Source organism: Ciconia boyciana, chromosome 23 (assembly GCF_034638445.1).
Source record: "Ciconia boyciana chromosome 23, ASM3463844v1, whole genome shotgun sequence".
Taxonomy (NCBI): Eukaryota; Metazoa; Chordata; class Aves; order Ciconiiformes; family Ciconiidae; genus Ciconia; species Ciconia boyciana.
The window spans coordinates 2308207-2333709 of NC_132956.1; the positions used below are offsets into that span (position 1 = coordinate 2308207).

At 49.5% G+C, this 25503-nt stretch overlaps 1 protein-coding gene across 1 annotated transcript; it reads right to left on the reverse strand.

Annotated features, from left to right (window-relative positions):
• Nucleotides 1-647: 647 nt before the first annotated feature.
• Nucleotides 648-25348, reverse strand: LOC140643363 (complement receptor type 1-like). The gene is made up of 30 exons (XM_072845027.1): nt 25240-25348; nt 24588-24687; nt 23956-24041; nt 23329-23541; nt 22514-22696; nt 21766-21954; nt 21093-21293; nt 19897-20079; nt 19364-19552; nt 18814-18993; nt 18490-18659; nt 18145-18290; nt 15133-15149; nt 14886-15065; nt 14198-14377; nt 13515-13697; nt 12752-12940; nt 12262-12441; nt 11538-11737; nt 8897-9167; nt 8447-8629; nt 7725-7916; nt 6953-7052; nt 5135-5217; nt 4443-4637; nt 4149-4208; nt 3898-4026; nt 3597-3785; nt 3177-3269; nt 648-2033 (listed from the first exon to the last, which is right to left on the reverse strand). Exons 1-30 carry the CDS (start codon nt 25346-25348, stop codon nt 1975-1977), a joined length of 4632 nt encoding a protein of 1543 aa, XP_072701128.1. The 3' UTR covers nt 648-1974.
• Between the last annotated feature and the right edge of the window lie 155 nt (nt 25349-25503).

A 25503-nucleotide genomic window follows, 5' to 3' on the forward strand; every position in this document is an offset into this window, starting at 1 on the left:
AACGGCAGAACTGAAAGCACGTACAGAGGGGAGCCTGACCTGTGCTGCTCTATGCACCTACGCTGCCAGGCTCGAACTGGAACAACATGAGGTTTCCAGCAAAACCAGCCAGCAAAAACAGGGGTTGAGCTGCCAGAGCTGCTCTTGGCTTTCCACAGAAACAGGCCCTCGGGTCCCCGCCCGCTCCCATGTGTTCCTGCCTTCCCCGCGCAGCCCGGGCCGTCACGCACAGCTCCCGAAGCCTTTCTGGGTCTGACCCCCTGGCTCTGCCCGGGCTGAGCCGCGGCAGAGGGGCTGCAGAGCTCGGGACCGGGACGGCTCAATAGGATTAGGGGCAGGTATGCCTCGCTCCAGCTTTCTTTTTCAGACCACTTACTAGAAACGCTCACATTCTCAAACATTACTGCATGGATTTTCTTTCCTTCTTTCCTTTTTTTTTTTTTTTAACCAAGTTAAACTTGCATAGGAGGCCATTTAGAAAATAAATAAGAGTGCTGATAAAGAACTGATTGAACAGCAAATCTGACCATTATCAAGATATCTCTAAGAGCTGATAACTTCCTGAAAAGAGCATAAAATATGACAAGGAAACAGCAGGCAGTTGAATTCAAGCTGTCCTTTATAAACAATTACCATTTATTACTAAACGTAAATAAAACCCCAAGAAAGGCACCTAAATATAAGGCAATTAGTGTTCTGTATAGGACAAAGATGGTAAGCAGCCAACAACGTAAACCCGACATTCCCAGCTTCTCTGTTGCAGTATGACAACCCTGGAGAGTGTATTCAGCAGTTACTTCTCTGTGTCTGCGCATCGTCGACGCCATCGCAGCCTGCAGCGTTTCAGAGCTGCCGGCCTCCGTTTGGAAAGCGGAAGTAGCTCCTTTACAATATGAGCTTAGTAGATACACAAAGCACTCGTGGCTGTTATCTTTCACGTAGTCTGAACAGAAACGTAAACTGCAAAGACTTTATGTCGGATACAAAAAAAGGTTTTGCTAAAGAAGGTGCTTAAAGTACTGAAGATCAGCATTCAATTTAGCATGCAAAGTACTATGATTTCCTAAAATAAATAAGCACATAACTTTGCAAGACAGGGAGGTCAGTATTTTGCTTTCAGCACGACCCTGCTCGCAGCTAGCATGGGTGGATCTGCAACCGGACTGTGCTGCAGCCAGAAATTCCTGGTCAGTTAAGGGAGCAGCTCAGCCCTGCGGAGAGATTGCGGTCTTTTACAGCCTGTCCTGCGAGTCCCTATTTACGGGGATTGTTATGGCAGCAGGTCGGCATTGCTAGCGAGCAAGGAAATGTGCGGTTGTGGAAACGCTGAGTCAAACAGATGGTGCCATAACCGAGCTCCGTCAGAAATTCTGCAGAAGGCCTGAGGGCGTTCTCAGAACCTGCGGCTCCCCACCCCCCGCCTGAAAAAAGGCTGGTCAGGTGAGTGGGGAATCGCGACTGGATTCGGGATGTTAGGAGGAAATTACTGAGAGAGAGAAAAACTCCGATGCCAGAAGCAACTATGGGAATTAGACAACGCTTGCATAAGTAATTTTCAATTAATTTCTTGGAACATTAAAACATATCACAATTAAAAAAATGTATTTTGTATGTGCACTTGGGACAGACCTTATCTAGCCTATTCGTTGTTTTAAAGCAAAGTATAAGAATCCTAACAAGTACGACCATTGCATGGGGCACTTTAGGAACAGAACACAGCAAAGGGTTTGCATGCTTTATGCTTACAGTGCTATTTTTCTTTGAAAAGATAATATATTTAGATAGGTGGGATCCCATTTAACCGCGTGTTTTGTTGACATCTGCAGTGAGATGGCAGGAAGAGCTGCATGTGCCAGTTGTCTTTGCAATCGTGCAAGGGAAGTGCAAATGCCTCCTCCCGGGGTTTCTTCCATGGGGGTCCCTTTGTCACGGCGTCACCGGAGGAGGGCAGACCCGTCACAAACTGCTTCAAAGCTACAGATAAATCTTTCCGTGCACTTGCCATCGCGCTTCCCACGGGCCGTATACGCAGCCTGGGGGAAGGAAATGTTCACATGAAGATTAGCCCGGCTGTAGTTTCAAGGGGAGTTAAGCTTTCTGCCCACATTTTTAAAAACCCACCCGGTTTGGGGGTGAATTTTAGCACTGCACTTTAGAAAGGCCCAAACCAATTCCTCCCTCAAATACTAGAGGCTGTTTTCAGGCGTTGTTCCACTTTCCCCCAGCTCATCCCTTGCTCCAAGGGGGTGATTTTACAGGACCTGTGTTTTGGGGCAGGAGAGCCAAGCTCCTGAAGTACAATGCAGAGTGGCATTTCTCATGCTTGAGATCGTCTGTCAAGCTGCTGCTTTGACACAATCTCCTAAAGAAGTGCCAAGAATGACAAAAAGAGTAAAAAAAGAAAAACCAACAGGAAGAGGTTTTTAAATCAATCTTTGTTCTGAAGTTACATAATTGAGCAAAGTAGAAACTTTTAGGCAAAAAAAAAAAAAGACAAAGCTTTCCCCTTTCCTTCTATGTTCTAGGATGCTTCTATGTTCTAGGATGTTCATCTAGGATGCTTCTAGCCTTCATTTGTTCCTACCAAGGGCCCAACGGCACCAAACTTCATCTCCTTTAAGGGCTGCAAAGCCCTTCTTGGAGCCCTTTTCATACACTGATATGCTTCCACAAGTGCCCGATCATGCAGCCCATTACCCTGCCTTTAAGCCCGCAAGTGGGATTCTTTGATTCCTTGTTTAACAGTCCAGACAAATACCTTGGGGTTTCCGTCACAGCCGTCAGCCTGGCGATGCTAGCAGCTTGGAACAAACCCCACCTTTGAGCAATGATGCAGCAATGGGGAAAATCCCTCCTGGCCATGCTGCTCCTGCACAGGGGCATTTCTGGACCTGGGCTTAAGCACCAGCCCCGTCACATTCGTGTAACAGCCCTGGGCTGTGGGTTCACACACAAAATCCACCGTGAGAGGGGTGACAGATCTTCTGGTTTTGACCCAAGAGACGTGGCTCAAGGATGGGCAAGTTCAGCTTGACCCTGACACCAGAGAAATGCTTTTCATCCAGTCTCAAGCTGGGTAGCGAGACCCTCCAGTGGGTGTTTCGTCTTTATTACTTACAATTTACGTGCTTATGGTTCCCACCCAAGACACTGTTTCCAACACAACTGACACTCACCCTTGTTATGGGTAAAATAATCCTTTGCAACGGATGGGGAATCTGTTGTAGCAGCACTTCTGCCATGTCCGGCTTCTCCTGGTTGCCCACGACCTCGCTAGCGTGGAACAAGGTTAGCGTTAGTGCATTGCCTCTCGCTGCCGGAACAAGGGCAGAAGCCCCAGCACGCCTAAGGCTTCGTGGTATAAAGTTATCTCTTGCTTTTCAATATGGAAAAAAAATGGGTTAAAATCTCTAAGAACACGAGAGCAAGGAAACAACTGACAAATAAAAATACATTTCATACAAAGCAAAGCTTTTTTAAGAGGAGGAGGTCAGTGCAAACCTGAGCTTTGAACCAGATGCCCAACCAGCGAAAAATATAAATTATACAGAGAAAACTTATAGAAGAAAAGAACACAACAAAAAAAAATCACTCACTTCCACAAAATGATGCAACTTTAGACCATTTTAAGTTCTCAAAGCAGCCAGCTTGGGGGAGGGTGCCAGAGATCCCCATGTACTTTGGAGGACACACGGATCCTTGGCTGGTCCCAGGAGAATAGTAGGTTTGGGTTTTGTACAAAGGTACAACAAATCTGAGCGCTGAGGTAGCACAGCCCCTTGGCACTGAAAAGAAACATGGGAAAAAATGAAAACGCCAGGTTTTCCTGGAGTGGGAGTAACCTGGGAGTCCCATTGAGGAGTTCCCCTGAACTCCAAAGGAGCCCCCAGGACTGACCTGGTGTCCTGGAGAAAGAAGAAGAACGGGAGAAGGAGATGGTATTTTGGAGTGACTTTTTATAAAGGCTGAGCTTCATTTCCTGCGTGAAAGCCTTCTTAGACGGTTGGATGGCATTTCCACGGGAACCTGAAATAATGAAAATCACGGTGTGAAATTAATCTAATGGCTTTTTCGAAGAAATGTGACAAAGGAGCAAATTAAGTTGGGAAATGTGGGACTTGATTCAATGTAGAATCATTTCAACTCACTTTGGGAAGGAGGACTCCTTTCCATTTCTTTTGCTCCAAGTTTGACAGATGTGCTTTTCTCTAGGGTATAAAGAATAAGTATTGCTAGAAGCACTATGCCTTTCTTGCACAGACCGTTCATTCCCTACTCACTGCATTTTTGCAGTGAGTAAAAGAGCAGCACTGCATTTTTTCTCTTTAAAATTGCAATATGACTTACACATGACATGTGCTGTACTTAGCAATCACAACATGTTAAGCTGGGGCATACTAAATACTGAACTCATAATAAATACTAAACTCAGATGAAATCACCTTTGCATTCAGGCGCAGCTCCGCTCCAGACTCCATTTGTTTTGTCCGTACTCGTACAACGGACGCTCACATTTCCAACGAGCTGGAAGCCAGAGTCACAGCTGTAAGTCACTGTTGAGTTGTAAGCAAATTTTTCTACACCTTCTCCATCGTGCTTTCCGTTGCTAATTTGAGGAGGTGAAGAGCAAGTAATTACTGCAGAAAAGAAGGTCAACATGAGTATTGCAAAAAACTTCAGTAATAATGAAAATGCAAAATGTTTCTTGTGTCCACCTAAGATTCTTGAAGGCAATAAACCTTTTGGACAACTGAAGATGAGTAACTAGCATTGCCTTCTCGATCATCTCTGTCTTCTTTCTGAAGTGTTCCTGTTGTCACATCTTTCTCCCTCTCACTCCAAGGGTCACAAGAATAGACAGGCAACTTGCCATGCCCTGGCTCATGAGTCCTTGAAATCTCTTCCCATCACCTTCACTGCAACCTTAACTCATGAGAAAATATATTGATCTTGTGGGAACAAAGCTGCTGAAATACAGCGTCAGCAGCAAAAGGGGTGTTTCTCAGCTGCAGTGTTGGTGACAAATCTGCCACGTAATATCAACAAAAACAATGTATGAAGGCAGGTTTAGGCTAGACATTAGTATGCAGGATCTACTGGAGAGAAGTCAAAAATAAGGTTGGATTAATCTTACATTCGCAAGTTGGAAGTTTACTCCATTCAACTTCATTTCCTTTCAGCTGACACTGGATGAAATTACTCCCATCTAATTTGTACCTAAGTGAAAAGAAACAGGAAAATAAAAATTTGTGTAACTATCCAGAAACTGAGAGTAATTTTTATCCCCGGTACCAGTATGGTCAGAAGTGTAGAAAAGGCAGTTTGAAAGCAAGCAGATGTGCAGATACAAGCTGGTTAACAGGAGAGCTCCTTCACCTTGCTCTCTGCCAGGACCCTTGTTAATCTATTTTTAGGCGATCCTCTCCTTTGACTCACTGCGGAACGCATCTTCCGTTGCAAGGATGGGAGAAGTCGTAGCTGGTGGCTAGCAGAGCATGCAGAGAATGCCAGAGAGTGCCGAAGTTAGATGTGGATTCCCACATGGATGCATTGTGCTCAGATTTGCTGAATCAGGGACTGTTTCTCCTTGCCTGCTTCCTGGCGGAGAACAGTGCTGGGACTCAGGCTGCTGGCATCCAGTGCCTTTCCCACGCCACTGTCACCCGCAGGGACGAGGTGACGAGGTGAGGAGCTCCCTCCTGAGCACGCACAGCATCTCTCAAGGCTGTGGCTCAGCCCCTGACTGCTGCCCCGCTTCGCGGCGGTGCTGCATGGCCGAGGTCAGTTAGCTGGATCTGCTGCGGTCCTCGGTGCTGGTGGTAGAGGACAGAGCACCCGGCCTCCTTCAGTGCCACCATCTCCCTAGGACGTTGCTTTGGGGTTGTAAAGGTGTAGCTGTTTTGCTAAAGTTTTGCCAGAAAAAGCAGACGACAGCAGAGTGCTGGTGTACCTTCTCAGGTGGTCTCTGCAAATACTCAAAAATGCGTCCGCTACATACAGCAGGGACCGGCGAGGGGCAATAGGGATCTACATTTCATTAAAGTGGCTTTTGGATCGGCTTGCTGAAAGCTAATACGTCTGGTTCAGACAGCACCGACACCTTCCCCAATCTCTGAATTACATCCTCCTGTTCAAAAACATTCATCATTTGGACATTATTGATAGCATCTGATCTTGCTTAGATGGGTAACATTATCCCTCCACCCTGATGTGTATTGCCGAAGATTAACTGAACCCCAGAAGGGTGGGACATGGTGTCATTTCCCCAAAGTCCATCCTAAGGGAATATCTGGAGAAAAAAAAGCTGTTACACTTGAAGCAGATGCAAAGACTGACAGAACAAGCCAGATGATGCCAGCTAGCTCCTGCTAGGGGAGGAGGAATACAAGCTGGAGTCTTAAAAGCTTAATTTTGCAAGTTAGTCTACTGCAACTGTGCCCCGATTGAGAGGAGGCAGAAAGCGTGAGTCAGCTCACTGACTGACGGAAAGTGTGCTTCATTGCAGTTTGCTAGCTGAACATCATCGACTTTTTAAAATTCAAACATAACCCCTTTTTATTCAATATGTCTCAAATATGTTAATTGGAAATATTTTAAGTAAGTGACCTGTTCTGAAGTCTACAGTTATAAACAGATGGTGCAATCAGGTCTGTTGGGATAGATACCCTGGAGCAGTTAAACTTCCTCTGGATGACACATGAAGGAAAAGGCAGCCATAAATTCAGACCTCAGTCCCTTCCCTCCAGCTGTGCCTTATTCCTTCCCAGCCCAAAGCTGGAATTCAAGTGGGAAAAGCAGCTCCATGCTCTGCACTTGGAGCAACACCATGGGAGAGATATATTGTGAAATAGTAGCTCAGCCCACGTCCACAAGTTCATTGCACCGGACCGTAGTTTGCATTCCAGCATCAGCACCGGTGTACTGGAGCTCGGGGCATTGCCCCGTGACTCACCCGTCCTCGCAGAACACGTTCACTATTGCACTGAACTGCAGGTCTGTGAGAGCGACCATCCTGCCGCCGGGCAGCGCTCCCGGCTCGCCGCAGGATCTCCCTGCCGGAGAACGAGGCCAGTGTCAGTGGTAACGCACAGCGATGGGGAAATAAAAAAGGCTAAATAAGGGACAGACTGAGAGGGTTATACCCAAAGGTACCAAAGCATTTTACTTCCCCCGTGTCACGGCCGAGCTGGCAGGTGCCAGAATCAGCTGTAGATGAAGGTGTGGATCCCCGTAAGGGCTCCACGCTCACAGCGGTAAGCGTCAGAGGAGAATATTTGCAGAGACATTTCCTTCTCAATAGATTGGCAGTAAGTTACTCGACTGTGAAAAATGTATTGCTACCACATCATCAGTCTTAACATTACATGGATTTCACCGAGAAACATGCTTTGTCCTAATTTTGAAGTTCAGCGCTAGAATTACAAATTAGCATCTGTCCTGTGCATATGCCGTGTCCAGATGCGAACATATTTCCTAACATGAAAATCAAAACAGATCTGTTCACGCCAGCAGAAAAAGAAAGAACACTATTGATACTCCTGCTGTTCAGTCTTAAATATGAATGTCAAGGAACATCCACCTAATTTTGCATTAAGCCTGTAGCTGTTGGGATGATAACGACCCAGCTGTATTTCAGCACGCGAGTTGGGAGCAGCTACCTGACCTGCTCCAAACTCCACAGCTGCTTTTCGGCAAGCGGAGCGGAGCAGAGCGGCGATACTCACTCCTGCACAGCTCAGCAGCTTCTGACCACACCAGGTTTTCAAGGCAAGTGCTGCTCGGGGAACTTTCCGAGGTGTTCTCGTAGCCAGGGCGGCAGACGTAGCTCACGGTGGTCCCAACAGGAAAGAAATTAATCTGCTCGTCAGCCTTGGACAGGGCAGCAAACTGCAACCTTGTCGGGGCAGCACAGCTCCCTGGCAGTCAAGGAAAACAGGCTTGCAGCATGCAAAATAAACCTTGGAATCACAGAAATGCTCTCACTACGGCGCTTTTGGAAAGCTCCTTGCGTTCATCGCAGGTTACTTCTGTTTTCATACCAGGCTGCTACTCCGCTGAACGCAGCTTTTGCAAAGCGCAGATGAAGATGCGTTAAGTGCACGAGCGAAGCTGTTAGTAGGAAATAAGAAGTCACATGCATGTGCCGGGGGACAGCGCACGCTGCAGCCGCTTGCACAGCCTCTGCCAGCCGGGGCTCGGGAGGTGTGGGAGCGTCCTGGGCTCCAGCCACCGCCTGGCTTACCCCCTCGATGACAGGCACGGATCCCGCGCCCGTCAGCAGCTCTGACGAACAGCAGCTGAGGGCTGACAGCAGCTAAGGGAAGCGGGTTTGTACCTTGCCAGGATGGGAGGTGCCATTGCAGAGCAACCACCCTAAGTGGCAGAAATTTTAAGCCAAGCGAGAGACAGGTGAAGGAACCGTGTTTGAGAGAAAGGAGGTATTTACGGCCGCAGGGCTCGGGCAGCCTTGACCAGCGTGGGCCTGGCAGGCACTCCACCGTGTCCGACCTCCCGGGGATTTTGATGGCGTCTTCGAGGCACGTGTACGTCACCCTGGATCCAACGGAGAAGCTGCTGGCGTCGCTGGATGGTCTGGAGTAGTTCATGTGAGGTGGGGGCCCACAGTCACCTGCGGCAGGAGAAGACCTCCTCGGGTGAGGACGCGGATCCCCGGCCCCTTCCCTGGCCCCAGTGAGCATCTCAGGAGCGTGGCTGGGCTGCCCCAGGCTTCCCCCCCGGGCAAAGGCACCGGGCAGGGCTGCATCCATGAGAGCATCAAGCAACGGGGCCCCAGGCTGAGGGGTGGTGGCATCACCTCCCCAGCATCTGAGCAGCAAGGTGGGATCCGGACAGGTCTCGCTGGTCGTCCCCACGCATCCCACATCCCCGTACTCACCGCGAGCCACCGGCATGCCTAGGAGCCCCAGCAAGGCCAGGAGCAGCACAGGGTGGCCAGACCCCCATGCCCCAGTGGGTGCCCCGCAGCTCAGGGTGCCTGGGTGCTTCCCCCGTCCTGGTGCTCCAGACTTCATTGCAGCAATTTCTGTGCTCCTCTGTCGAGCACCGTTGGCTCCAAGGGGCTGTTTCTCAAGCTGGGAGGAGATGCAGCACAGCAGACTCAGCCAAGCCTCTGGAGCAGTGGAGACTTTTCCAGAACACCCATGGAGCTAAACCCTCCTGCAGGGACATGGAGAGCAGCCAGGGTGGGGACAACTGTCATCCACAGGCTTGGGTCATTAATGCCTCCTGGTCCTCCTGCCCCACCGTAAGGGATGGGGGAATAACTCAACCCTTTTATTTGACCCGAGACAGGCAGTGAGTGCTGATTAGCACAGTTTGACCAAAACCAAACGCTACCAGAGCAGAAAAGACCCCCGCCCAGCCCCAAGCTGTATCCAGGGCAAGAAAATGCCTTAGTCATTTGCTGGCAAGTAATGCAACACAGATCTTCCATAAGCAGAGTTAGTGAAACAAAAAATAAAAGCATTATCCTTTTTGCCTTTTTTTTTTTTGATCGCCTGACTCGTTTGTAATTAAGAACAGGTGTGAGCCAATACATCTGTGCACTGACTAACACTCTGAAATATCCCGCCTGACGTCAGTCAGGACTACTCAAAGACAGTCTTAGATACACATGGGACGTAACACCCAGTATTTATTCAAGCTTACGGGTTTTGAGCCTTGCACAGGGAGATAAGACACGTCCTGTTTGCAGTCCCAGGTGAACACAATGTGGAGAAGAGCGAGGTGTCACACCAGGAGGGTGCAGCCCTGCCCTCCTTGTGGCACAGGGAGAACCAGGGTGAGTCTGAGAGTGCCTCTCATTGCAGATATCCTCACCGGGACGTGGTGAAGCACAGGCTGCATTACCAAAGCATCTTTCTGTGTAAAGATGGGAGACACCATCTCTTCCCTGGGTGTTGTGCTTTAGGCTCTAGTCTAAACATTTAAAGCAACTCTAATAACGCATAAAAGCATGCATCTGGCAATGGCACACTGCTGCAAATTGCTTGTGCAGGAGACGAGTGCTTCCCCTTCTCCCACTGAGCCCAGGCAGCAACGCGCTGCTGTGCCGCACGGTGCCCTCGGCCCCGCGGCTGCCTGCCGTGCTGTGCCCGCTGCGTCACCCCAAGCACCCTGAGGACCGACCCGGGCTGCCAGGGCTCGGCTTTCAATCAGAACCATTGGACCACATCAGAACCATTTCAGCCATTGGACCACACTGGAAATCTGCCTAATTTCCAGCCAGCATGACAGATTACAAGACACCCGTGGTTACACCTGCATCTTTATTGTAATCCTGAAGGGAAGGAGTAATTGCTGCATCACAGAGCTACATAAACTGATCATCATTTATTAAGTAATAAGAACAATCTTTGCTGTCTGATTCTCTACACTTAAACTTACAACATCTATTCTTAGCACTTGCTTGCCGGAAACAGGGACATGGAAGATGACACCACCACAGATATCTGTCGAGTACAGTGCTGGGCCAGAAACCTGTTGCCTGTTTTAAATCGAGCAATAAGGGAATAGAAGCCTTTACAAATGCACTTCTTATATGTAACTGCCCTTAACTAGATGAATAGAAATGACGAGCTAGATTAACAGGAAATCATGTAGTTCAATGCTCCCTTCACTACCATTTCTAGATAGAAGTAGTATGCTAATGCTGTGACAGGCTGAGTTCGGTAAGGGCAGAGGATGTGGCATTGCGCAAGCCGCTGCCTGCAAGATTACAGCAGAAGCACCTTCAGAGAGCCAGACACTCATCTCAGCTAGAAGTTTCCTTCTGTGAACTTCAGTCCCCCTTCTCTCGGCTTAGCACAGCTTATGCAGTGACTGAAAGAAGCTCAATTTAATTTCTTACTATGCTTCCTAAAATCAAATGTGAAATACCACATTTGTTCAATAGCAAACCAAGCTTGTCAGACTTAAGGAGAAGAGCAAAAACCCCTCTGTGCTCTAGCATCTAGCATAGCAAAAGCAGTCTCCCATACATTGGTTATTATTTCTCTGGCTATATGCATGCAAGCATGAACCATAAAGCCACTGAGAGCATTCTTACAGATACTGTGACTACACGAGCTGCGTGTGCACCAAGGGTGATCGTTACAGGATGCACTAGTTCAAGTTTTCTAGTTCCATCTTTAGTTTTTTAATCTCCAGATACAGTTTTTGTATTTCCAGCAGAGTTTTCAGTTCTGCTATAGGCACACCGCATTCAAAGACCGTTCTAATATAATGAATCTCTTCGCATACATCAGCATCACCTTCTTCCTTCTGTTAAAAAGTAAAACAAAACAAACAAAACCCAGAAAAGAGCATGTAAGATTGCACCGCAGCAGATGGAGAGCCACCCACTCCTCAGCAGTGAGCCTGAACTTCTGTCCCATTTGCCACGCGCTGCCCCAACGCAGTCTGCATCCCCCACTGGTACCGTAAAACAAAAGCATTTAAGAAGTTCAAGCGGTTATTTTTCATATTAGAAATCAGGCAGCATCCATCCAGGAACTCAGCCAGGCTACAGTACTTACACACTTGGGCAGCGGTGTCCAGTTGCCATCAGGCAAGCACTTGGCCGTCCAAGAGTCTTCTGAAGACATGTCTCCATCGTCTGAAAAGTGGTATCCATGCAGGCACTCGAAAGTAACAGTCTCATTTGTTTGGTACCACATTTTACTATCCGAAGTGCTTTTCAGCCTTCCATTGTTCACTTGTGGTTGTGGACACAGAACTGAAAGGAAAACCCACAGCAGAAGGCAGCTCAGCAAGAGGGTCATCATTACATAGGTAGAAAAAAGCCCTTTGAAGTTTGTGAAGACTGAGGCAGTGCAGGTGAACTTAAATCTGTGGAGCTGTGAAACCAAACTTAAAGCAAAGTTCCTGCCCCAGGCCCTTCAAGAGGGAAGAGCGAAGGCCAGAACAGCCCCTGAGAGGTGTTGCGCGTTTGCTGTTTTCTGACAACGTCTCAATCCAAGCATCCCTATGCAAGAGTCTGCAGATTGATATTTGTCAGTAAGCATGTGGGCTGAAGAGAAAGCCAATAACGCTGGTGTCTCCTGACCTGTCTTAGAGCCTCCTTTATACAGGACTGTCAAGAAAAATTCAGCTATTCCCTGGTAAACATCAGCTCTTCCTTCTGCAAAGAGGGGAGGGCACTAGGGGAGCCCTGAGGACAGACACCGCTACGCAATGCTGCACCCCAACCTCTCTGCACCATCGCAGGGGCCGCTGGCTCGGCTCCCGGCTGGTACCCACCTGGCTGGCAAGTGGGCAGGGGAGGGTGCCAGGCACCGTTGGCCAGGCACCGGCTCTCGGCATCGCCGTGCAGCACGAAGCCTTCGTCACAGGAGAACTGCACGGCCACTCCGTAGGGAAAGGTGAACCTCTGCGGAGTCATCCTTCCCCTCTCGACTGCGGGCCTGGGGCACCGAACCACTGCGGGAAGAGAGCAGAGGTGGGAGTGGTGGGTTTGGCTGCTGCCCTTCCCCAGGGACAAGGGGGAACCAGGTCAGGCGGGGCACAGCCGCTCTCCTAACCGCCTGATGGCCATCAACGTAGGAGAACCAGAATCTCCTATTTCCACGTGGATCATCCCCAGTCCGGAGCTGTCAAGCCTGCAAAGCAGCTTGCAAAGGAAGCAGGATCTCCCAGCAGCCCTGCTCGCTTCTAATCCTGTTGTGCTGAGTGCTAATATTGCACCCAGGTCCTGGCTTCAGTCTGATCCCATACAGGAGAAATAACTCACCCCTGCACTCCGGGGCAGGTCCGCTCCACGTCAGATTCACCCCGTCATCAGAGGTGCAGTAGATGGAGTCGTCCCCGATGAGGGACAGACCCTCCAGACAGCTGTACTTTACTTCTAAGCCATAGGGGAACTGCTCTGTTTTCAAGCCAGAGTGCTGCCCGTTGGTGATTTTTGGAGGGGGACCACAAACTATGAGAGAGTAGAGAAAGGAAAAATTAAGATATTCTTCATTCGGTTAGGGAGACAGAGAAGTGCGGGGAAGTAACAGGAGAAGCCAGTTCCCAATGCTTAGGGTTGCTCTCCTCAAAGTCCTCCTCGCTTCTTGCCAGGTTTGGCCCTGGCTCTGCCAGTGTTCCCAGACTGACCCAGCTAACCACCCCAGCATGGCACGGCACGGCCCCGGTACCTCAGCATGTGCCTCCGTCCCCTCCCCTTCAGCCCACCTTCCCTAGTCCCCTCCTCTCTTCCACGAGAAATGATCCTGCTCATAAACAGGGTCGGGGAATTGTGAGTATCGTAAACCCCTTGAACAGTCCTTTGAGAAATGGCTGCAGGTCCCATTACTCAACACATTTAATCAATTACCATTTTGATAGAAGATGAAAACATTAAAGCCATTTAACGCTGTGACTTGGACCCCTTCTCCTAACACCACCTTCTCTGAGAAGCGATGCGCAGGCTACGCAATTTTCTCACTGCTGTTCCTACCCACTGTAGAGATGCAATTCCTGGCGCCCACCGCGCTCACGCCGTTCACGCTCACCCTTGTCGCAGTACGGCACGGGGGGTTTCCATGTCCCATCGGACCAGCACTGGATCCTCTGGCTGCCCCTCAGCACGTAGCCAAGGTCACACTGAAATTCCACCTGGTGCCCAAAGGTGTATTCGGCTTTCCTGGGGCTGATCTCTCTCCCGTGGCGGATAGCCGGGCTGGGACACTGCACCTCTAAGGAACACCAGCATCAGAAGGAGCTTCCATGGTTTGGGTGAGGAGGGGAGAGCAGGAGACATTTGCATGGGGGTGTTTTCCCACGGTGGTGGCTTGCTGACCCAGAGAACCTGCCAGGCAGCCTGTTAATGCTGACAGACATCTCTAACCAGACCTGGCGTGCTCAGGGTTGGCAATTATGTGATAACAACCATTCCTCTCGGAAGGCAGAATGATCTGAGCCCTGTGATTAGCTATAAATTGTGCTGAAGGGATGATATGTTACTAGCTGCATCACTGCATCATTGTTTGAACAGCTAAATAATCAGCGTGAGTTGCAGCTCTTTCTTTTCAGCCATGCTGCCCTTTGAACAAAAAGTTATTATTAGTGAGAGCCAAAGCACTGCTCAATAAACTCCTCATGGCACAGCACCACTAGCGGGTATCTGAAAATGATGCTATTTCCACATCATTAAATTGATGGTTTGTTGGCAAAGCGAAGGAAATGGCATACTTACTCTGGCAAAGCTTTGGGATCACGGACCATGTGAAATTTTTAAGACAAGTAGTCATCGGAGATACTCCGGGAAGCAAAGTGTATCCGGATCTGCAGAAGTAGGTCACGGTTGTCCCAACCATAAACTCGCGCTGAAGGTTTCGGTCTGCATGGTCGACGGCAGGAGGGTAGGGACAGTGACCTGGTGCCAGAGCAGGGGACAACACGGACCCTCAGAGCTGGGAGGTCTCCACCAGAGACCCACTGGGGACAAAGCTGAGCCCTGCCTTTGGGGAACCCAGCCTGCTCCTTGGGCAAGGGTAGAAACCCCAGGAAGAAGCAAGGGACAGCAGCGACCCTGAGCATCGCTGTGGGGTATGGGGGGTGAACTGAAATGGACCAAAATAATGGTGACAAACACACCAAATGACGTGAATCTAACGAGAGTCTTTATTCTTGTAGGCTTTGCATCTCATGGGGTGTACCCCGCAGTAAGGGAGGACAGCCCAATGAGGACAGCCCTGCTGCGTTACCCAGGGGCGATGAAAGAGCAGAGGGGAATCCTGCCACCAAACGTCAGACAGTGCAGCTGGCTGCGGTTCCCACCCTCCGACCCCTCTCCTGCGAACACTGCACCTGCTTCTAGGGGAAATACAAGCAGGCAATTACACGTGGGAGACAAAGGAGGGAGAAAAGAGATCTGTGCGTACCGAGGATGCAGGCAGGCACCCGTGGATGCCATCTGCCAGTGCTCGTGCACCGCAGGGTGGTGGCAGCACCCACGGGCATGTAGCCGGCATCGCACTCGAGCGTGGCTATGCTGCCAGAGGTGAAGTCCTGTGCCGGTTTCAGCTGTCCGTGTGTGATGTCTGGGACGGGACACTGAACCACTGTGGATCACCAAACAAACAGGGCTTTTCAGGGGTATTCTTACTGAACACAGCTACGGTGACCAACCGTCACTGCACCTCCGTCTAGTAAGAGAAGACAAATCAGCGTAACAAATGCAGCAATTGAGGCAGAGAGATTAGGGGTTAATAAGTGTGCTTGAGCAGCCGTCATCAGTACGACTCCAGAAGCCTAGCGTTTCCACTGCGCACCATCAAACACCATTTCTGCCCTTTCCTACCAGCGCTTGCTCTGGCAGGTTGCAGTACGACTCCTCTGCGCGCTCCGGGTGGGCTGACTCCAGGGTCCCGGCACCCCATCTCCAGCTTTACCACAAACAAGAGGCTCTCCGACAACTACGCAACCTCTATCACACATTGTCATCACTGAAGTCCCAAGAAAAAACTTTTTTGCCCAGCTACCATATCTCCCGTGATAAATATTTTGGGGCTGGTCACAAACCGTAATAACAGAGAAAACTAAAGGCAGGTGTAAGTGGGATTTTCTCATGCCTTACATTAGATGCTGGCAGGTCACCAAGACACAGCGTGTCTGTTAAAATCATACCTGGGTCACACCCTGGTACAGCAGCATCCCGTCACACCTACACCGCGCTGGCGATGCTGCCTTTGATACCGATACCCATGGAATGAGTTGTCTCTGTACTCGTACGTGTCTTCCCCAGGCCCCAGCTTAGGTATCGACAACCTGTTGGTAATGTTTGGATTTGGAAAATGGACTGAGAAGCACCGTGAATTTTTTTTTTTTTTTTTTTAAAAGAAAGAAAAAAGGTTGTAAAGGTGGTGCTGGCAGCCGGGGGGCAGCAGCTGCCGCTGCAGGGAGTGCTGCCCACGCTAGAGAAGTGTCTCCAAAGGCCTGGTCTTAAAGGAACTGTCAACTTCCAGGCAGAAACTGCGAGTTGTTCCCCTTCCTAGAGACCTCAGTCAGCAAAACCCTGCTTCTCCTGTCCTGAAGCCAGCCTGCAAGACGCATGACAATTTACCAGCTACCTTCAAGATGTCTACAGGCTGCCTCGGTGCTTAAGCATCAACCTTGGTATCAACCTGGTAGCACTCAAATTGCTAAATATGAGCCTTTTAATTCAATGGTAAAAACTATTACCTGTGTAACTGACTCTCCCCATCTTACCACCATCCACATCTTTGATCCCCAGACCGTAAGGACATCCTCTGACCCGGGGAACAACTTCTCAGCTACTGCACGGATGATCGAGGCAAAGGGTGATAAGGACAAGGCGGCAAACTTGTCCCTGCGACACAAGTTCTGAACTCCAGGAGAAGTTCTGGTGAAAAGAGACCTGGCCCCGAGCCATCCCAGGGACAGGCGCGTAGCCTCTGAGCCAGCCGTACTTAACACCGGTCCCGGGGGGGATCCATACCCCGACGTAAGACTTTTGAAAAGCATTGGGAATTTTGGGTCGCTCTTTGCAAATGTCTAGAGGTGCAGCTAAAGAGGAGAAATGGGCAATTAGCAGCAGCCACTGAGCTCAGATCATCCTTACACGAACATCAGGCACAGAAAGAGGTTAGCAGCGACTTCAGATAGAGGAAGGTCTCCCGCTGAATTTTACGAACCCGATGATTGCGTATTTGATCCCTCAGCAAAGCTGAGCCACAGAAGCAAAGAAAACGAGCAGGGGAGCGACACTCACCGAGACTCCCAGCCGGCTGCAGCAGAAGCACCACCGCTGCCAGGAGCCGCCCTGGCCAGCGGAGAAGCACCCGCATGGTGCGGGAGCTGCCGGGCCAGCGCCGTGGGAAGGCGAGAGCCTCTCCCTGCCGAGAGCCCGCTGCGGCACGCCGGGGAAGGGGAAGCAGCTGTGGGAAGTTGGGGACAGGCCAGATGAGCCACGCCAATGCTGCCACCCCCCAGCCCTTCTGACCTGCCCCAGGCGAGGGCTGCCCTCCCTGCGCTCTCCAGCAAGGATGTGCCATGAGAGGGAACGCTGCTCTGCCTTCTTCCCCGGTGGGGACAGTGGGAATAAAGCTATTTTACAGCTAGAATCGCTCTGCAGCATCCTGGCCTCATTTCTGAAGCGCAGGGAGCTGCTGATCGGTGCGCTGGGCAGTGCTGCACGTTCACTTTGCCTCTTTACCCCGGGGGCAGGCGGGGTGGGGGGACAGGTTGCTGTGCAAACACCCCCCGCACACCCCTGCACTGCGCTCAGGGAACAGCAGCTCTCCGTGCCTAATAAAGCAATGATCATTGAAGCACCTCTTTCCTTTACTATAGACAGGAGAGAATTATTAAAAGCCAGACACAGCTACCATTACAATTGCGGCTTTATTATAATCTCATGGTGCAGGAGTACTGGTCCCATCACAAGACGCATGTTAACACAGCCTTTCCCCTTTACTGGGTGTTGCAGAAAAAATTCAGCCGTTTCTCTCTTTACACTTTTATTTCCACAACTGCTCTTGGTGCACACACAAAGATGCAGGGAGTGGCACTGCCATGGCCTCAGATTCAGCTGTCCTGCTTGGGAAGAAAACCTGGCACTTTTGTTTTGCTAGAAGACAGGCTTTGAAGTCTTCTGCATTGTGCCTGCTCTGAAGGTCACAGCTAATGAGGCAGTTAAGTCTCGTTCACAATAATGAATGCAACATATATGAACAGAGTAGCAATGGGCTATACTGGATTGCAGCCGCAGAGCGCTATACGGGATTGCAGCAGTTGCGGGGCTGGTGCGGGTTGCTGGCTCTTACCATGTTCATGTCTGTGTGTACGGTGTCTGCTCGGCTCTGACAAAAGTTTACTTTCCACTCAGCTCCTTTCTAACTGCGCACTCATCAGTACAACAAACATATCTAAATGTGAAGATTTAAAATGCATAGTGATGCACAAAGCTAACCCCATGAGCTCTAACAGAATGAGCCAGAAGAAGTCACTTCCTGACTCCCCATATGACCAGATCTGTTCCTTGACTGATTGGTAAATTTTGTTCTGGCTACTGAAGTATTAGGACAAATTACGAAGTCATAAAAAATCCTCAGTCAGCATGATTATTCAACACGCAAAGAGGACGGTTCTTATGATACCAGTGACGACAGTCAGCCGTACGCTGTGGGTTTTAGCTCCTTTTCAAGTTTCTGGATCTCCAGGTACAGTTTCTGGACTTCCAGCAGAGTTTTCAGTTCTGTCAGAGGAACCCCACACTGGAAAGTTTCCCTAATTTGAGGAATCTTCTTGCATGCATCACACCTTTTCTTTAAAAGAACCAAAACAAAGAGCATGAGCCTCCGCTGCAGGGCCCCACGTGCTGAGCATCCCCCTCCTCCTGCAGCCCCTCAGTCAGGCCAGCCTTATCGTAATGAAACAAACACATTCATGAAGTCGGACCAGTGCTATCCCAGGCTACAAATGGGGCAAGATACAGACAAAGCCTGGGCAGATGGTGGTACTTACACATGTGGGCGGTGGTATCCAAGTGCCTTTAGCTGAGCAGGTACTTTTTGAGTGTGGTGATTGACGGTCATTACATTTACAGAAGAACTGCAGAGTTTCATTCACGCTGTACCATGACTTAGAAGAGTAAATCAGCAGGTCCTCGTCTCCCGAGGGTTGGGGACACTGAACTGAAAGGGAAATGCATGCCAAAAAATAATGTAATGGGAGGAGACTGAGGAGAAAACTCCCTGCAAATTCCACCTGTTGCTGGTGATTCAAAGGAGCAGCACCCCTGGCCTGTGCAAACCATCTGCGGGGCATCTGCCGGGCTCTGGTACCCACCTGGCTGGCAAGTGGGCAGGGGAGGGTGCCAGGCACCGTTGGCCAGGCACCGGCTCTCGGCATCGCCGTGCAGCATGAAGCCTTCGTCACAGGAGAACTGCACGGCCACTCCGTAGGGAAAGGTGAACCTCTGCGGAGTCATCCTTCCCCTCTCGACTGCGGGCCTGGGGCACCGAACCACTGCGGGAAGAGAGCAGAGGTGGGAGTGGTGGGTTTGGCTGCTGCCCTTCCCCAGGGACAAGGGGGAACCAGGTCAGGCGGGGCACAGCCGCTCTTCCTGATGCTCTCTGCATCAGTTTTATACTCAAACATAAGAATGGGCCCTCAGCTGCCTGCAGCAGCCCACAGAGAGACCCTACCAGTCCCTGGTGTTACTGAACAGCTCGTGGTGCCGAGACCTTCACACAGGAGCTGGAGGAGCCGCACGGTTGTTAAGCCGCTCTGGGTTTGGAGCTCCTGGACCAGGACAGGTAATGGGGCTGGGGCTTAGCCCCAGCATTGCACCCAGGTCCTGGCTTCAGTCTGATCCCATACAGGAGAAATGACTCACCCCTGCACTCTGGGGCAGGTCCGCTCCACACCAGGTTCTCCCCATCATCGGAGGTGCAGTAGATGGAGGTGTCCCCAATGAGGGACAGACCCTCCGCACAGCTGTACGTCACCTCTGCACCGTAGGGGAACTGCTCCCGCCCCAAGCCAGAGTGCTGCCCCTGGGTGATTTGTGGAGGGGGGCCACAGGCTAAGAAATGAAGGGAATGGATAAGAAAAGAAACACATGATTATCATATTCATGTGATAATCAAAATCACTTCTGGGAAATCAGTACAAGAGTTAACTTCATGTTTGTAGTGTGGCAAATTCACATGAAGTTGCTGCCATGCTTCTTGCCTCTTATACCAGGTCAAGGCTCCCACTTCCCGCTCAGCTTCCACCGGGGTCACATCTCCAGGGAGAAGGCACCTCAACACTTTCAGCCCATGAGCTGGTGATCATCGTCCCGTTCCCCAGAAGCAGATGCTGAAGGCAGGTCACCTACTGAATGCTGATGCATGAGATTTCTTCTCAGCACCGCGTGACACATACCTTTATCACAAAACGGTAACAGGGGAGCCCAAGTCGCATCAGCCCGACACTCGATCGAGTCCTGGCCCCTGAGGACATAACCCGAATCACACACCAGCTCCAGTCGGGTCCCAACTGTGTAGGCATCTTTGCTTTTATAAACCTCTCTTCCATAAGCAATATCTGGCTTTGGGCAATGATGTACTAGAAAGAACAGAAAATAAAGGGTGTCATGTATTTTCAGAAAGAACTCCAGTGAAGATGCTTTCTGTGGAGAAGACAGCAAGAACATCTGAACTCTAAAAAAGAAGGTGGCTATCATCGAGATGCAGGTCTCAACGCTTCATTTGTAACTCTAAAGGAGTTTCTCCTTCTACAGTCAGATTTTTCATGAGGCTGTTGGGAAAGGCACATGCTGCAGAGCTGGGTCCGTGCCTGACCGAGCCCCCCCCTCGGGGCTCTGGGCACCACGCACCGTTTTTATCCCAGGGGCTGCAGGTCCTGCTTTCCCACTGAGCACCTCACAGACAGCGTTAGGGCCAGGACAAGGAATCATCCATGCTCTACTGCTGGCTGCTCGGTGAGGTGGAGCAGGTTCTTTCCTCCTGGCAAGGTTTTCCTGAGCTTTTGGGCTCAGGCCGCTTCCAGCAGCTCGCTGGTATTGCAATGGTGCCCCATTGCTAGGTTATTAGTTTCAGCTGCGTCAGTTATTTATGCTGTTGCGTTTTCTTCTGAGAGGGGAAATGCCCTGAGAACATCTTCTGCTCCCAAGTCTCATGTCAGCAAACCAGCCCAGCTGCTGTCCAAAGCACAAACCACATCCCCTTCCAGCTGGGTAAATGTCTCCCAGGCTTCTTGGGAACCTCCTAAGCCTCCAAAAGCTCCCAACACCCAACCCTTTGCATCCCACCTCCCCAGACACTAGCTCAGCCCCCTGCCAAACCCCTGTACTTTTTCCACAGCAATCCCCAGGCAATATCATGATCCATCTGGATCTTTTGCTGCCTATTTCTTCCAAGTTAACACAGGAGGACTAGATCTGGGGACACACGGCAGTAGAGCAAAATTCTCCATGTCTACTACTACCATCATCTAAGGCCACATGGAGATTTTTCTGCGAATGTCAGCAGACAACTATGCTGTACGGAGTGACCCAAATCTTTGCAGTCAAAACTAAGTAGTCGCCAAGTCAACATGCTTCACCAACTCTCGCCTACCTGAAGTGCACTCCGGTACTGGCGGATACCATCTACCATCGCTTGTACACCAAATCACAACAATGTTATTGTGATGACCTTTGAAAGCATAGCCATCGTTACACGTAATTTCCAGTTTGTCTCCATACACATAAATGTCTTTATCTTCCCATACAGGTAAAGGCTTTCCATTCCTGATGTCTGGATTTAGGCAATTAATTCCTGAGAAATGCCAAACATCAGTAAGTGTGAAACCATGGCAAAGCCATCTGGGTGAAAGCAGATGCATTGTAAACGGAAGGAAGACTGCTTTGTAAGACAAAGACACATTACAACACTAAATCTGCCCCAACACCATCCCTGGGCGCTCCTGGGGGACAGGGTGTTTGCAAGGGACTCTGCAACCTCGCCTCGGATGGAGCAAGAGGCCCTCGACACCGCGATGACTTTTTCCGCAGGTTCAAGGGACTAGAAAGCATAGCTGGTAAATAAAGCAGAGAAAACCCTGTGGCTGGGGAACAAATCAAAGGAGTTTGAGAGTCGCAGCAAAGACCAGAGACCCGCCAAGCTGGAGCATCCCCCCTCTCCCCCCCACCCTGCAATCTGCACAACAGCAGACCGCGGACAGCTTCTTCATTTGGTAATAATTTTGCCAAATCACAAGGGTAAGCAAGCCAAAGGAACATACACTTACTTTCACAAGGATGCGGTATTTCTGTCCACGTAAAATCCGGCAGACACTTAATGTGCCGCGTGGTTTCTCCTGGGCTGAACTGGTGGCCCTCACTGCACTCGTAGGTAACAACGGTCTCCGCAGGAAACAAATTGCCAGCAAGTTTTGTTTTAACAGCATTACGCACATCTGGAGGGTTGTCACAGCTACCTAGGAATGAAATACCAATTTAAGGACATTGCCAGTGATAAATCGGTGAGGCCCATAATGGTATGTAACATAACAGAGAGAATTTGGGGAAAAATCGTGGGCTCACATTGTTCTTTCTGAGACGCACTTAATCGTCTGAGTTCAGTAATGCTAAAGAGCAAATGCAACGGAGACAAATGAAAACATATGACTAATTTTGGACTGCATGGTAATTTTCACTGTTACAACGAGATGTAATTTCTAACAAAGTTTATACTATCTGAGGCTCTACCAACAAACTTTAAAAATTTTAAGTATAGAAAGGTTAATTTAGTCCCTTTGAATTCTACTGAGAAATGCTCACCAGCTTGAATGGGACAAGGCTTTAGCGTCTATGGCCCCAAGTCATAAATTCCTAAAGTCACCTTAGCGCTGCAGAGATATTAGCCAAAAAAAAATCCAGAGAGCTAAATCTTGGAGCCATCAATTTGAGGACCTAATGCTGTCTTAGATGGGTGGGAACTTGACGGAAGCAAAGCTGCTGGGCCAGGCGGAGCAGCGCTCGGTCCACCACACTTACTGAGCTGACAGAGCGGCAGCGGAGGGTCCCAGAGGCCGTTTTCGTTGCACGTGGATACATCGCTGCCGTTCATGGAGTAGCGGAAGCTGCAGTCGAAGACGACGGTGTCTCTATAGGTGTACTCAGCCTGGTACCTGCTCACCATCTTCCCGTTCTCCACGCTCGGATGCTCGCAGCTAACCACTGCTTCAGGGAAACGCCGTCACTTAGGAAATTAGCGGTTATGCTCAAGAGGGGAGATGAGGGTTTTAAAAACAAACATTCTCGTAGCATAAGATGCGTTCACCAAAAAGGCTGAAAACGGACGTAGCAGGCTGATGTGATATTGATGTGATAAAAAGGTAGCAGGCTGATGTGATTTTTGTACACCTTTCTCTGTTTTACAGCATTTTTTTTTATTTCACACTTTTCATTAAGGCAAAGCATAAACAGAACATAGAGAAGGCAGCAGGTGTCAGCAGGTTTCCGAATTCTTTGCGGGCGTTATGTTTTACGCAGGCTGGCAGGCACAACGCATCGTCCGGGCTGCGAACGCTACTAAAACCCCAGTCCCATGTCCCTGCTGACTTGGTGACCATGAGCAGTCCTGGTCCCTGCGAGGGGAGCCCCTAAATCCTGTTGCTGCTACCAAACTCAGAGGGTCTCATCTGCAAGAGGCGATTCCAGCAACATAAAGGAGAGAGACAGCTCCAAGGAAGAAAACAGCTTTAGCAGACCGGGCAGCAGGCAGCAGAGCAGGGGCTACGGCGGGTGCTGCTGCAGTGCCTCGGTGAGCTCGCAAGCGCGCACCTCACCCGTGCGTGGGAGCAGCTCACCTTTGCACTCCGGGGCTGGCTTGTTCCAGACACCATTTACGTTATCCTTGGTTGTACAGAAAATAGAGGCGTCTCCCACCAGCAAGAAAGGTCTCTCTCCCCTTTTGGCGGTGTGGCACCAGTAAGTGACCGATGTCCCATATTCAAAGAGTTCTTTGTCAGATCCGCTGTGCTGTCCGTTAGCTATTTCTGGAGGGGGTGAACATGGTATTGCTGGGGAGGGAGGGGGGAGAAATGGTAGGAGGAGGGAAGAACAAGAGAGAAAGAACTTAATTCATTTTGAACCAAAGGTCTGGTAAGAAAAAAATTGAAACACGAGGTGCCAGGAGGGTCAGAAATTAAGGGCAGGTCTCAAGGGAGTTGCACGCCAGCCCACGGGCAGCAGAGCTCTGACCCGGGCGCTGGGTGGTTTTGGGATATACCAGTCTTACATGCAGCTGCCTTACTGCCAGACAGTGAATAATTTTATCTGCAGGATGATGCAGAAAGAAAAACACAAAGAAAAAATGTCTTTCCAGATTCCACCATGCATCAAACTGCTGAAATCCTCAGCAGGGCAACACGACTGCTTCTTTAACCGTCCGCAGTAACATTTACGCAGTAGATCAGTTAAGGAACTCTACTTACGCTCACAGATGGGAATATCTCTGTCCCATGTAACAATCCCATTTTTAATCACACATTGAATTTGAGAATTTCCAACCAGTCTGTACCTGTGTGAAATAGGGGAGAGGGAATTTTACTCGACAAACTCAGTTTTGATGTATTACCTAAAACATCACCATCAGGATGGTTTTGGCTTCCTTATCATAGTTACAGCTGATCAGAAATTTGCTATCAATGTCATTTTTTTTCAATGACATACTGGCTTTTGACAAAAGCATTTTTTAAATTAAAAAAATTACGTGGTTTCTAAGGAAAAATGTCTACTTTATCAGCCAGCTGTAACTATTGCTACAGCTCTGAGTTCAGTATTGATGTCTTTTCTTCAAAAAGATACCGAAACATTGAAAAATGCTTTAGAAAGGGCCAGGAGAGTGAACTTGAGTTCAGGAAGAACTGCCTCAAAGTATGAGATTAAGAAAACTCAGTCAGTCTTAAAGCTCTCAAAGGAAAGCTTAAAAGATATTTCAATCACAGTCTGCAATTACCGACACTGGTAAGGCTTCTGACAACACGGGCTTTAATCTACAGGAAAAAGACTTCAGAAAAATTGCCAGGGAAGAAGAGGACCCACGGCCTGAATCCTCCTGGCTTACCCACTGTTGCAGGTGAAGTTCACTGCTGAACCAAAAGTGAACTTTCCTCCTAGGATGAGTCTGCCGTTGTCCGGCTCTCCGGGGTAGGTGCACAGCTTAGCTGGGGGACAACAGGACTAGAGTTAGTTCTTATTTCAGTTTCTTGAAGAATTGGGAAAATGCAGTGGGAAAGCAGAAGACTCTTCCAATACTGAGCAAGTAGATGGACCAGAGACCTCCAGATTTCCCCTCCAACCCTAAATTATTCAATGATTCATGATGCTGTTAAGACTTGCATCATGACCTGCAGCCAGCCTCTGCAGTCTAAGTGGGGTTTTGCAGTAACCCTGGCAAGCGCAACAGCTTTTCTTCACAGTGAAAGGATTCTCCTACTGCAGATTTGAAATACTTTTTTTGAGCCAAGAGTTACAAAGTGCCTGAGCAGAAGAACGTCCTTTGAGTCAGCAATCAAACACAGCCAGCATCAAAGCAGATTTCAGCTTTTGCCATCATTGCCAGTACTTAGCAGAATACAACTGGTGCTTCACATTGGGTCACTCATCTCCCACTGTCCCATGAGGTCACTTTGGATCCTGCTCCAACAAAATGAGCTGATAGCATCAGCGAATTTAAAAAAAAATCAAAATCAAAAGTCAACCCAAAATATACTCACGTATACAGAACTCCGTTGATCCATGCCACTTACTGTTCCTTCCACAAATAAGGGAGTTTCGGGTATTAACATTTCTCACATAACCTGGCCGACAGACGTATTCCACCATTGAACCATACACAAATGTGGCAATGCTTTGGTATTGCTCTTTGAGTTCTGCAGATGGGATACGCGGCGGAACATTGCAGGCACCTACCAACAGAAACTCCATCAGAAAGATGCTGGGAGGAAAAGCAGTGGGAGTTCAGGCCTGATGTACTCTGA